At 46.6% G+C, this 12,500-nt stretch overlaps 2 protein-coding genes across 2 annotated transcripts in view; one reads left to right on the top strand and one right to left on the bottom strand.

The window, feature by feature from the left end:
* Positions 1 to 6,018, top strand: part of pcsk9 (proprotein convertase subtilisin/kexin type 9) — a 6,269-nt gene extending 251 nt beyond the window's left edge. The window contains exons 2-12 of the mRNA XM_022751400.1: positions 362 to 553; positions 1,494 to 1,626; positions 1,800 to 1,933; positions 2,044 to 2,185; positions 2,544 to 2,740; positions 2,826 to 3,009; positions 3,114 to 3,287; positions 3,410 to 3,558; positions 3,638 to 3,803; positions 5,281 to 5,447; positions 5,540 to 6,018. Coding sequence (XP_022607121.1) covers positions 362 to 553; positions 1,494 to 1,626; positions 1,800 to 1,933; positions 2,044 to 2,185; positions 2,544 to 2,740; positions 2,826 to 3,009; positions 3,114 to 3,287; positions 3,410 to 3,558; positions 3,638 to 3,803; positions 5,281 to 5,447; positions 5,540 to 5,734 — 1,833 coding nt within the window. The 3' untranslated portion in view covers positions 5,735 to 6,018. The remainder of the gene's footprint in view (positions 1 to 361; positions 554 to 1,493; positions 1,627 to 1,799; positions 1,934 to 2,043; positions 2,186 to 2,543; positions 2,741 to 2,825; positions 3,010 to 3,113; positions 3,288 to 3,409; positions 3,559 to 3,637; positions 3,804 to 5,280; positions 5,448 to 5,539) is intronic.
* A 2,842-nt stretch (positions 6,019 to 8,860) lies between these two features.
* The window catches only part of usp24 (ubiquitin specific peptidase 24), a 32,606-nt gene continuing 28,966 nt past the window's right edge, over positions 8,861 to 12,500 (bottom strand). Inside the window, exons 66-67 of the mRNA XM_022751386.1 lie at positions 10,695 to 10,805; positions 8,861 to 10,310 (exon numbers count right to left, since the gene is read on the bottom strand). Coding sequence (XP_022607107.1) covers positions 10,248 to 10,310; positions 10,695 to 10,805 — 174 coding nt within the window. The 3' untranslated portion in view covers positions 8,861 to 10,247. The remainder of the gene's footprint in view (positions 10,311 to 10,694; positions 10,806 to 12,500) is intronic.

The following is a 12,500-nucleotide window of genomic DNA, read 5'->3' as shown; positions in this document are numbered from 1 at the left end:
CATCTGTTTATTGAGCAGATTTCACTCTTTATTAATGAAGGATCTTCTTCTTATAATGAACCATTAAGTCTGTAATTATAAATATAAACATTGAAGCTTTTGCGGCCGTTGAGTGAAATAATCCTGTTGTTCTGATGTTCTAATCTTTGCTGGTGGATGCAGAAAAAGAAAGTGATGTTGAAGAGGAAACATATGAACCTTTATTTAAATAAACCCACATTCACTTTTATTATATTTATCTGCATGCGCAGAAAATAAGTGACAGTTTTACGTCTCTAACCTGCAAGCGCCTCATTTCTCCTGTCCACGCGCCGGGACAGACAGAGCACCTGTACTCTCTGTTCTCTCTGCTGTGCTCCAGCCAGCATGGCGCGTGCCCGGTCAGTACCTGGTCATAATGCGTCAGGGGACGCACGAGTCTCACGTGCAGAGGAGCATCAGGAGGCTGAGAGCCAGAGCGGCCAGGAGAGGCTTCCTGCTGGAGATCCTGCAGACCTACTCCGGAGCTGTGCGCGGCTTCCTGGTCAAGATGAGCAGTGACGTCCTTCACCTGGTAACAGCTCCACCTGTCCACTAACTACAGACTTAACACGTGGTGGTGAATAAAAACAATGTGCTTTAACTTGGTGATCAATGTGAGGACACAAACCTGGGCTTCAAATATCAACAATCAAATAAATGAATTTATTTCGTTTTGCTCCAGTGAATCTACTGAGACTTCCAAACTGATGGAGGCAAAATATGAAAAAGTAGAAATATGAGAAATGTTTTACAGCAAAACAAAACACAGAGATGGTTAGAAATTATTTAAAAAAGTAAATAAAATCCAAATTATAAGATAAAATGAGCTGAGTTAGAAAATTATTATTGATCATTTATAAAACAACAAGATGTCTGGCTGTGAACAGGGCAGTGTGGAGTTAGCAGATTTCATGACCACGAGTGAAATTAAACTTCTGGCCCAACATCTGCCTGGGTCCTCGGCCCGAGTCTGGCCCATATACTTCCACATCTGGGCAGATTCTGCTTGTTATCCTCCAGTATTGACTGTCAGCTGCAAGATCTTCTGTATGTGCACCAGAATTAGTCCAGACGTGGGAGTAGCATCTGACAGTCATTCTGTATGAGTGTAAACTGGTCCAGAAGAAACACAAGCTTAAAAGAGTGACAGGTGACTCAGGGAAGCAAAGGCTGGAGTAATTAAAGCTTGTTCGTCTGCTCAGACTGACATGATGAATCTGGGGATGATATAGCGAATAATAGCGGACCCAGGCTAGATCCCTGAGGAATCCCACAAAAAGAGAGATGATACAAACCAATCTGTGACATCACTCTCTTTGATCCCAGTGTAAACATCCTAATTAAATCCACTGTGATTGAAACTGAGCGGGTCACAAAGGTGGAGGGACAGGTTCATCATTTTACAGCTTCCTGTGCAGTCTTTCCTGTCTTTGCTTCAGACTCACCTCCACCTTTGACTGTGTCCCCGTCAGGCGGTGAAGCTCCCTCATGTCCACTACATCGAGGAGGACTCGTCCATCTTTGCTCAGAGCGCCCCCTGGAACCTGCAGAGGTTACTGCAGCCTCACGGTGGCGCCTCTGAAAATGGAACATACCGACCCCCCAGTGAGTCCGTCTCCACACCTGTCCGTCTCTCTCTCTCTCACACACTCTCTCACACACTCTCACACTCACACTCTCACACACACACACGCGCGCGCACGCATACACACACACACACACACAATTATACACCAAACAATTAAAACCCAAATCCTCACGCGCTCTGTCGCCTGCAGATGATGGAGGGATGGCGGAGGTGTATCTGATGGATGGCAGCGTGCAGAGTTCTCACAGAGAGGTTGAAGGGCGAGTGCTCATCACAGACTTCAACAACATCCCAGAGGAGGATGGAGTCAGAGTTCATAGACAGGTCTCACACACACACACACACACACACACACACACACACACACACACACACACACACACACACACACGCACACGCACGTAGATGTTTCACTGATCCTCCCTCCTCCACAGGCGAGTCAGTGTGACAGTCACGGCACACACATCGCCGGGGTGGTGAGCGGGTCGGACTCTGGTGTCGCTCGCGGTGCTGGTGTAAACCTGGTGCGTGTCCTCAACTGTCAGGGGAAAGGGACCGTATCCGGGGCTCTGGCAGGTAGGACCCCCCCCCCCCCCCCCCCTCCTGTGTTGTCCACTGGATGTGCAGGTCTGAGACACCCAGCAGCTCTTTGCATACAGTGATTTAAACAATCGCTCGGGTAGGGAAGAGGATTAAGGTCACGTGAAAAAAAAAATTCTAAAATTCTGACTTTAAAATCAGATTTCTGAGATTAATCTCTGTTTAAAGTCAGAATTCTGACTTTATACTGAGATTTACGTCAGAATTTGGATTTTTCACATGTAGCCCTGATCCTCTTCTGTACTCAGGAGTCACTTCACATGAGAAGCTGGTGTGGAAATGGAGCAGCTGTTGCATGTAATTATTATATAAAGTCATGCCCCCCCCCCGTCAGGTATGGAGTATATCCAAGCAACTTTACAGTCCCGTCCGGTGGATGCAGTGGTCGTCCTGCTGCCTTTCATCGGTGGCTTCAGTCAGTCATTGAACGCAGCCTGCAGGAACATGGTGGCCAGCGGCGCCGTGGTCATCGCCGCCGCGGGGAATTACAGAGACGACGCCTGCCTCTACTCACCTGCGTCAGAGCCTGAGGTGAACCACTCTCCAGAGAACCCAGTTACACACCAGCCAACCTGCACACAACAACCTCGACCTTTAACCTTGTGTGTGTGTGCAGGTCATCACGGTGGGGGCCGTTAACGCAGCGGACCAGCTCATGTCGCAGGGGGCGGGCGGCACCAACTTCGGCCGCTGCGTCGATTTGTTCGCACCTGGAGACGACATTGTTAGTGCCAGCAGTGACTGCAACACCTGTTTCACCACCAGGAGTGGAACCTCTCAAGCTGCTGCTCATGCTGCAGGTACACACACACACACACACACACACACACACACACACACACACACACACACACACAAAGTAAACACAAATCAAGCTTTTATATTTTGGTTTGTACCTGTGCAGGTGTGGCAGCAGTGATCCTGTCGTCCAATCAGAACACGTCACCGGTGCAGGTCCTGCAGAAGATGCTGCATTACTCCATCAGCAACACAATCAACCTCTTCCCTCTGTCTGACACACATCGTCTCACCACTGCAAACCTGGTGGCAGCCATGCCTCCCGCCAACAGCACAACCAGTCAGTGACTCACAAAAATACACAAACACACAGTCAGACATACACAAAAATACACACAGACATACACACAAATACACACGCACATGTACGAGTGTGTACTTATTTTAGTATGATGTGTCCAGATGTGGAACTTCTGTGCCGCTCCGTGTGGTCAGAGAGGTCAGGGGTCGCGAGCACCAACAGGGCCGTCAGTCGCTGTCGTCAGGGGGAGGAGATGATGGGCTGCAGCAGCTTCGCCCCTGATGGTGTCCATGTGGGAGAAACCATCGCTGTGAGTTTTCTTATCGTCTCTAAAACAGCTAAAGTCTAAAAACACTGACGGCTGATGAACCTGCGTCTCTGTGTCTCAGGTGAATGGTGAGCGAATGGAGTGTGTCGCCTATAACCGTCCTGGGGGTGAAGGTGTGTACGCTGTGGCCCGTTGTTGTGTGATAGGCGGCCTGCGGTGCCAGGCCCATGCCAGTCCTGAGCCCGGGCGAGATGCTGAGTGTGTCGGCCCACGGACCCACCTGACCGGTGAGTCACATCTGCTGGAGTCTGAGTGACGCGAGAACATCTATCTGGGCCCCGTTTAAAAGAATAGATCCACATTTTAGGAAATAGGCTGATTCACATTCTTGTTGAGAGTTAGTGCGCTAATATCTGTATGCTGAATATGGAAATAGATCAAGGAGATGGTTAGCTCAGCCTAGCTTAGCACAAAGAATGTAAACAGGGGAAACAAAAATAATAATTTAAAAAATCCACCTACGATTACTGAAATGAAAACCGGGGACATTTCCACTTCAGTGGTCGATACATCATCAAAATATCCAATGTTTTTCCCTATGGGGGGCAGTCCTGGTTTCATGTATTTTGACCATGGTAACTGTTACAGTGTAATAAACTATGGTGAAGGACAACTAATAAAACGATGACTCCCTACCCTTGAAGCAGTCATGAAGTCTGTCTGTCTATTCCTCAATTATTTATATTCCTTTAGTTCATGAGGATCCACAGATCAAAAGAATCAAAAGCATTTTCCATAAAATGTTGTGAATATTGTCGTGTGAAGTCCATCGCAGACAGTCAGGCAACTTCTTCTTCTTAATTTCTTCAGACATAAAAAGCTATTTTTTGGCTGAGGATATAAGGCTTTGTGTATGTTTGTTTTTGTTAGTTTACTGCCTGGTGATGAAATCCTGACCAATGAGTCAGCCAGCTAACCTTTTCTCTGCCAAGAGACAACAACAAAAACATTTATTTTAGTGGATAACTCTATTTAGATGGTTTTAGCTTCACTTCTGAAGCTGCTATAGCTAGCAGCTAGCCCACTCTGTGGTCCAAAGCGCAACTCTAGTTGTCAGTTTTTAATTCACAGGTAAAAAGGGACATTTCTGGGGACAGCTCCAGTCAGGGACAGGGCACCAAAAACGGGGACATCTGGTCACCCTAACATAAAACCACAACTGTTGTTGTTACACTTTGTTTTTGTATGAATTAAATAGATATTACATGCATTACATTAGTGAGCATTAAAGCTGCTGGTACATAAATTCTGTTTCCTTTGGACAGTTTTTATGCTAAGCTAGGCTAATTGTCTCCTGGATTCAGGTTCACATTTAATAAGAGAAGAGTCTCATGTCATCCAGGCCCTGGTGCTGCGATGCTGAGTTGAGGTTGTAACTGAAGGACTGTGCAGTATATAAACTGCTCTTTCAACCAAGTACAAGCTCCATTTAGAACATTGCGGCTAATTATGCCAGTTACCATGGCAATCACCCAGAAAGGACAATTTACCCCCTGCCAGTACAAATATCAGTTACATGTATGTGTGGAATAAAGAGCAGGGTTTTCAGGTGATGTTACACTGACATGGTTCTTACTTTACATTTTTTAGTGCCTCTGTGTGTGGAGGAGGAGCTCGTGCCTGAGAATCTCTGCTCTGGTCTGTTTATAAAGTTTTGTTGTTGTTGTTTAAACTCATGTAAACTCGGCGCTCCCTCCTCTCCAGGCTGCACGTCCCGGTCCCCTGCTGAGGTCTCGTCCAACTCCCGTCCTCATCTGGGTGATCGGAGGCGGTGTGTGGTGAAGGACGGGGTCACGTCACACGCCGTGTGCTGCCACGCTCCGTCTCTGGAGTGCCACCTGTTGGAGAACATGTCAGCTGATAAAGACCAGGTGAGTCACTGAACACCAGAGAAGTGACTGATGATCACGTCCTCAGCTTTTCTTTTCTTTTTAAACTCATGGCTGCTGCTGCTCTCTCGCAGGTGGAGGTGTCCTGTCCCTCCGACTGGACTCTGACTGACTGTAACGCCGTCTCTCAGGGTTCTGCTCTCTTGGGGCCTGTTGCTAAGGGCAACAGTTGCCATGTCCGCAGTGCCACAGGAGCTGATGGGGTGGCAGGCATCGCCGTGTGCTGTCGCGTCAGACCAGCAGAGCAGCCCGCCACAGCTCCTCAGTGATCCGGTCTCACACTCTGACGTCAGCTTTGGGATCTCTCCTGCACAGGAGTGTTGGTGTCTTTGTGTGGTGTCCTGTAGGTCCCTGAACGCACCTCAACATCCATGTGTGACTGAAAGCCTGTCGTCTGTGAAGCTGCTGGTGTGTTCCAGTCGTAGGATTAGGTGAAAGTCAGCTCCAGTTTCATTAATGTCTAATGTTGCCTCGTCTAGTAAAACTCATTTTCAAACCACAAACACTTTGTTAAATGTAACCAAATATTTTTGTATTTTTTCAGATCAAGATAAATAAAAAGAGCTTTCCTGAACAGATGTTTTTTCAAAATAATGTCCCAGTTGCATTGATCTGATTTTAGTGAATACATGAATTTAAGTGATTGCTATGACAATAACAAAGTACATTTACTTAAGTATATTTCTCAAGCATCTGTACTTTTCCTGAGAAATATTTTTTTCTTTTGGAAACTTCTTTTACTCGTCTACACTTAAAGACAAATATTGTACTTTTGACTTCACTACATTTCTATGAAGGACTCTTACTTTGAAGCAGAGCTTTCAGTCAATGAATGACTTTTATTTTGAAAAATGTGATAAACCACACACTGTGTTCATCACAGAAAAACCAATCACAGCCGACTCCTCCACCGTCAGCCGCGTGTGAACTGTCAGCGTCCTAACGATGGCGACGTTAGATAAAGATGAGGCAGAAGATTCTTCAGCAGAGACCGTGATCTGATCTGAAGTCTGTGTTTGAAGCTTTACAAATAAAGACAGATTCATGTAGTTTGAAATGTTTGCCGAGTTTACCACGACCACACTTCATCACTGACTGAAAAACAACAGTGGCTCCTTTTGTTGATTCAGTTGTGTTTTTATGACAATTTCAATAAGCTTTGAAGCAAATCCTACAAGCTCTTTATTCTACAGGTTCTACAGTCAGTCAGTCAGTCAGTCAGTCAGTCAGTCAGTCAGTCAGTCAGTAGGTTCTGTAAATGTGGAACAATACAACAATGTGTTGACATGAAAATTTACTTTTGAATACTTCAGTATTTTTTAAAATCCAGTACTTCATTTGACTGATCACCTTTCCCTTGGAGTCAATATTTGAGCAGGAGGATCTGTACTGGGACTCTAGTAATGGAAACAGCTGACTTTAAGGTGAAACTTCCACTTCCTGCTTGAATAAAACACATTTGTCTGTCCTGAGAACTGAACTGAATTAATGTGACAATGGTAAAAAAAAAAAAAAAATATATGATATATATATATAGTCTGCCATGACAACCAGGCACCAATGCTACGCTTCAACCCTGGTTGTTAATGATTCACAGGGATGGATGACTTCAGTGTGGTTATCTATGTGACACTGCTGTGGCGCCCTGATGGCTGCAGTTGAGTTTGACTGATATCATTAAAGCTACATTGATATATCAGATTGATGACATGAGGTGGAGCTCTGTGTCTTCTCTCAGCTCACTTCAGTCTGCAGGATGATATGGGATGAGGTACTGAAACCTTGGAGCAGTCAACATATAAAAGGTACAAATGAAAATGAGCGTGCACCGTTTATGTTTAAGGCGTTATGAAATAAAGCAGTGGATAATGTGACAGTCTGTAAACATACATAAAAACAATGTTTACAAAAGGTTGTGCATTCCAGTTTATTTTATATCAAATTTCCCCTTAATCAAACTCTGATGTACAAATTAAAACTGAGTTTTAACATGCATTACAGAATCCTGCGATGGCAGAAGTGAATTTTCAAAGTTGAATGACAGTAAAAACCCGTATAGATGCCAATCCCTACCCACGCACTTCCCCAGCCCTCCCTGCACCCCAGGATTAAAACAAAAGTGTTTTGAAGTTTTTTTTTTCTTTTCTGTTTTTCTAAGTTGTTGTGTTGATGGAGCAGGTGGGGGGTGGGTGGGGGGTGGGGCAAACCTAGGGGAGACTCTCGGCTGAATGCGACTCGTATCGGCCATGTATCACTTGGCACAGACTGCATGCAGCTCCTTCAGACAGCACATAACCAGCCACAGAGAAAGGGGTGTGTTCGTGACAGGAAGTGCTCATGACCAAATTACACAGCAAACAACACGGGGGGGGGGGTGTGTTCTTTCTCTGTCACACAGAAAAGACAGACTTCACCACCACTTACTGCCACACATGCAAACGTGCCGGAGAGCACGACGTGACATTCACATCTAGTGAGATAGAGAGGGAAAATGGGAGTGGGGTGGTGGTGGTGGTGTGTGTGTGTGTGTGTGTGTGTGTTTGTGTGTGTGTTTGTGTGCGTCTAGAAGGGCTAAAACAGTGTCTTCCCTCACCTCAGGCTCTGAGGACGCAGAGGAGCCTCAGTGGATCGATCACACGACGACTCCCGACAGAAAACCAGAAAAACCAAAACTTCATAGGTCCTCACACTGTAAACATTGACCTGTTAAAGCTGAGAGCTAATCTGCTAAGATAGTGTCGGCTCATGTCTTTAGATCATCTGAGTGAAAGTGTGGCTTCCTTAAAACTATCGAGCATAAATCAGTATCTACAAAGTGTCTCCGCCCGAGCGCAGAGTGAAAAGAAGCAGCATTTTACCGTCATCAGAACTCTGTCCTGTCACCTAAACCCTGGTTTATTAGGGCGAAACTCACAGCCCCACCCCCACCCACACACACACACACACACACACACACACACACACACACAGAATCAACAACCAACAGTTACATTCCTACGAACCTTTGTCACAACACACAGAGGAAATCTTCCCTGTATTATTTTGGGTCTAATGGGGATGAAGAAGCCCTGTTGCACTCCTACAGCGAGACTATTTGGTGTCACGGTGAGGACGGGTGGAGCAGACGCTGACACGCCCCCTCAGAGATAGTGTCAGAGGAGGGACGGGGGAGAGGGAGATGGAGAGAGGGAGAGAGACAGAGACAGAGACAGAGAGAGAGAGAGAGAGAGAGAGACAGAGAGAGAGAGATCGGGAGGTTAAGGCACTTAAAGTCTCCCGATGACAGGGGTGTGGAGGATGGATACGCAGGCGTTGTTTGAGTGAAACTAGAGCTACATTTGGGTTCAGCTCCTCTGTGTGTTTCCAAAGGAAGACAAAAGCAAAAAGGCGAAGCAAAAAAAAAAAAAAAAACAAAGAAAAAGAAAAAGAAACCTGATGAAGCAGAGGTAACAGTGAGGCGAGGAGGACCTGTTCCTGTGTTTCTGAGCGAAGTGAATGACTGACACAAGTTCTATCACTGTGTGTGAATCTTTGTATGAGTGTGTGTGTGTGTGTGTGTGTGTGTGTGTAACCTTGGCACCTAAAAATAAAACACGCTCCTGAGCTCCCCCTCAGTTGGCACTGATGGCCCACCACGGCTGATCTGTGCCCTTCCAGGTCAGCTCGTCTTGCATAAGGCTTGAGTCCCTAAACATCCTCTCCGATAATCAATTCATCCAGAGTCAAAGAAAAAGTGGCAAAGAGAATAAAACACGGCAATGAAAAGAATAAAATCCAGCACGCGGCTGCCTGTCAGCGAGGAGGAGGAGGAGGAGGAGGAGCAGAGGGAGAGCGCTGACCATGGCACTGCTTGTTTCAGATTTGCTGAGGGCCTGGATCTGTCCTGTTTCTGGGACAGGGCCGGACCCGTACTGCGTCCCCATGGCCACACTGTGGTCACCAGGGGTCAAAGGTTAAGTCACAGGCAGAGTGGCTTGCTATCAGGGCCTCTGTGTTTTTGTTTTGTTTTTTTTTTTCTCCATTTTTTTCCAGTGGCACTGAAAACAGACGTTGTTAAAAGCAAAAAGAAGAGGAGGACATGAGCGTGAGGAGGCTCTAGAGGAACTGACCAGCGCTGCTCTACGTCACAATAGCCTGGGCTGGACTATAAAGTGCATGCTGAACTCCACCCCCTCCTAAGTGCTCCTGTGTGGAGGTGTTCCTGTACAAGTGCACATGTGTGTGTGCGTGTCTGTAAGTTCCTCTAGAGCAGCTAACGTGACCTCTCGTGATTTTGCATGGCTGTGAAGAAGAGCACAGGAGACTTTAAAATATTATCTTACACTGGAAATTACATCTATGGAACAAATCTTTACAATATGAATATGTCTATGTAGATACATTGGCAAATATGAGCAGAAAATTGTTAAAACACAACCCAAACCCATCCTCCACCTTGCTGTCATTCTGAGTGAATGAATGAATAAAAGGATAAACTGAAGTCATGCGTGATTGAGGAAGGTTTTTCTTTTTTTTTTTTTTGCACTTCCCACCGTGATCAACTCTGCTGCCCTTAATGATAATGCATCTCCATCATCGCCTTGGCTGCTCTGAAAGGAAGTGATTTATGATTTATTCATAGCTCCTTTGTTGCCGTAGCAACCGAGAGAATAAGTGTTCTGATTGGCTTGGTGTGGAGTCCAAAATGTCCCGACCAATCAGAGGCAAAGTGCAGCCCTTTTTCGCCCGGCTGCCCGGAGCTGTGCCGCCTCTCCTTCGGAGGGATCCTGCTGGTTGGAGGAGCTACGGGTCAACGTCTTCTAGATCGCTCTTCGAGTCGCCGAGCATCATGGGAGACTCTGACCCCTGGGAAAGACACAAAAAGGGCCTCGTTCAAAATATGAGAAGGGAGAAGTTTGCTCCTTTTTTCAGTGAGAAAAAGGAACAAAAGGTGACACACGTGCACGCCAGGCAGTGATGGATTATCACTTCAACACAACACACTCATTATCTGCAGCATTCACGCCGTCTTGTGTGGCGTGGGCATCGTGACAGGCGCAGCAGGAGTCAGAGAAGAATGGAGCAACGTGGGAGGTAACAAACTGCCTTTACAGCTCTTGACAGAAACCAGAGACATGTTCCATTTTTGTTCCATTCTTCTCCGTTTGGCTGCGTGGACCGAGCGCTGCTGTAACGCAGTGACTCATGGAGGAAGCCCGCTCTGAGTGGCGAGCTGTGTGTGAGGGTTACCTGTCGGAGGCTGCGGTCGGCGTTTTCATTTGCTGGGCTGCCGTCGGAGCCGTTACTGCTGCCAGACTGCTCCTTCTCGTTTAACAGCGCTGTGGCGTAGGCCAGGGTGTCCTGCAGAGAGAGAGAGAGAGACACACACACACACACACACACACACACACACACACACACACACACACACACACACACACACAACTCTCTGTGTGTGTGTGTGTTGTGCTGTGTGTGTGTGTTGTGTGTGTGTTGTGTGTGTGTGTGTGTGTGTGTCTTCTCTCTCTCTCTCTGCAGACACCCTGGCCTAGCCACCAGCCGCTGTTAAACGAGAAGAGCAGTCTGGCAGCGTAACGGCTTCGACCGGCAGCCAGCAAAATGAAAACGCGACCGCAGCCTCCGACAGGTACCCTCACCACACAGCTCGCCACTCAGAGCGGGCTTCCTCCATGAAAATTTTTTTTTCAAACTTGCGTTTTACAGCAGCGCTCGTCACGCGCCAAACGGAGAAGGAATGGAACAAAAAATGGAACAATGTCTCTGGTTCTGTTCAAGAGCTGTAAAGGCAGTTTGTTAACCTCCCACGTTGGCTCATTCTTCTCTGACTTCCTGCTGCGCCTGTCACGATGCCACGCACACAAGACGCGTGAATGCTGCAGATAATGGAGTGTGTTTGTGAAGTGATAAATCCATCACTGCCTGGCGTGCACGTGGTCACCTTTTGTTCCTTTTCTCCACGTGAAAAAAGGGAGCAAAACTTCTCCGCTTCTCATAATTTGAACGAGGCCCTTTTTGTGGTCATTTCCCAGGGGTCAGAGTTTAGTCTCCATGATGGCTCGGCGACTCGAAGAGCGATTAGAGACGTTGACCCGTAGCTCCTCCAACCAGGCAGGAAATCCACTTCCGAAGGAGAGGGCGGCACAGCTCGGGCAGCCGGGCGAAAAAGGGGGCTGCACTTTTGCTCTGATGGTTTGGTCGGAACAATTTTGGACCTTCCACACCAAGCAATCAGAACACCTTATTCTCTCGGGTTTGCTACGGCGGCAACAAGGAGCTATGAATTAAAATCATATAATCATTCCTTTCAGAGCAGCCAAGGCGATGAATGAGATTGACATTATCCATTAAGGGCAGCAGAGCTTGATCACGGTGGGAAGTGCAAAAAAAAAAAAAAAAAAAGAAAAACCTTCCTTAAATCACGGATGACTTTCAGTTACCCTTTTATTCATCATTCACCAGAATGACAGCAAGGGTGGAGGATGGTTTTGGGTTGGTTTTAACAATTTTCTGCTCATATTTGCCCAATGTATCTACATTAGACATATTTCGATATTGTTAAAGATTTGTTCCCATTAGATTGTAATTCAGTGTAAGATTAATATTTAAAGTCTCCGTTGCTCTTCTTCACAGCCATGCAAAATCACGAGAGGTTCACGTTAGCTGCTCTAGAGAACTTTACAGACACGCACACACACATGTGCACCTTGTACAGCGGAAACACCTCCACACAGGACATTAGGAGGCGGTGGAGTTCAGCATGCAACTTTAATTAGTCCAGCCCGGCTATTGTTGACGTCAGAGCAGCCGGCCTGGTCAGTTCCTCTAGAGCCTCCTCACGCTCATGTCCTCCTCTTTCTTTTTGCTTATTAACAAACGTCTGTTTTCAGTGCCACTGGAAAAAATGGAGAAAAAAAAAAAAACAAACCAAAAACAACAGCAGCCCTGATAAGCAAAGCCACTTCTGCCTGTGACTTAAAACTTTGACCCCTGGTGACCAACCCCTAATTCACAGCAACTGCCAACTTGAACTGGAGG

Source organism: Seriola dumerili, unplaced genomic scaffold, assembly GCF_002260705.1.
Source record: "Seriola dumerili isolate Sdu_G_001 unplaced genomic scaffold, Sdu_1.0 BDQW01000155.1, whole genome shotgun sequence".
In the NCBI taxonomy this organism is placed as follows: Eukaryota; Metazoa; Chordata; class Actinopteri; order Carangiformes; family Carangidae; genus Seriola; species Seriola dumerili.
The sequence above is the reverse complement of the archived record's forward strand: the minus strand, read 5'-3'. Positions and strand labels throughout refer to the sequence as shown.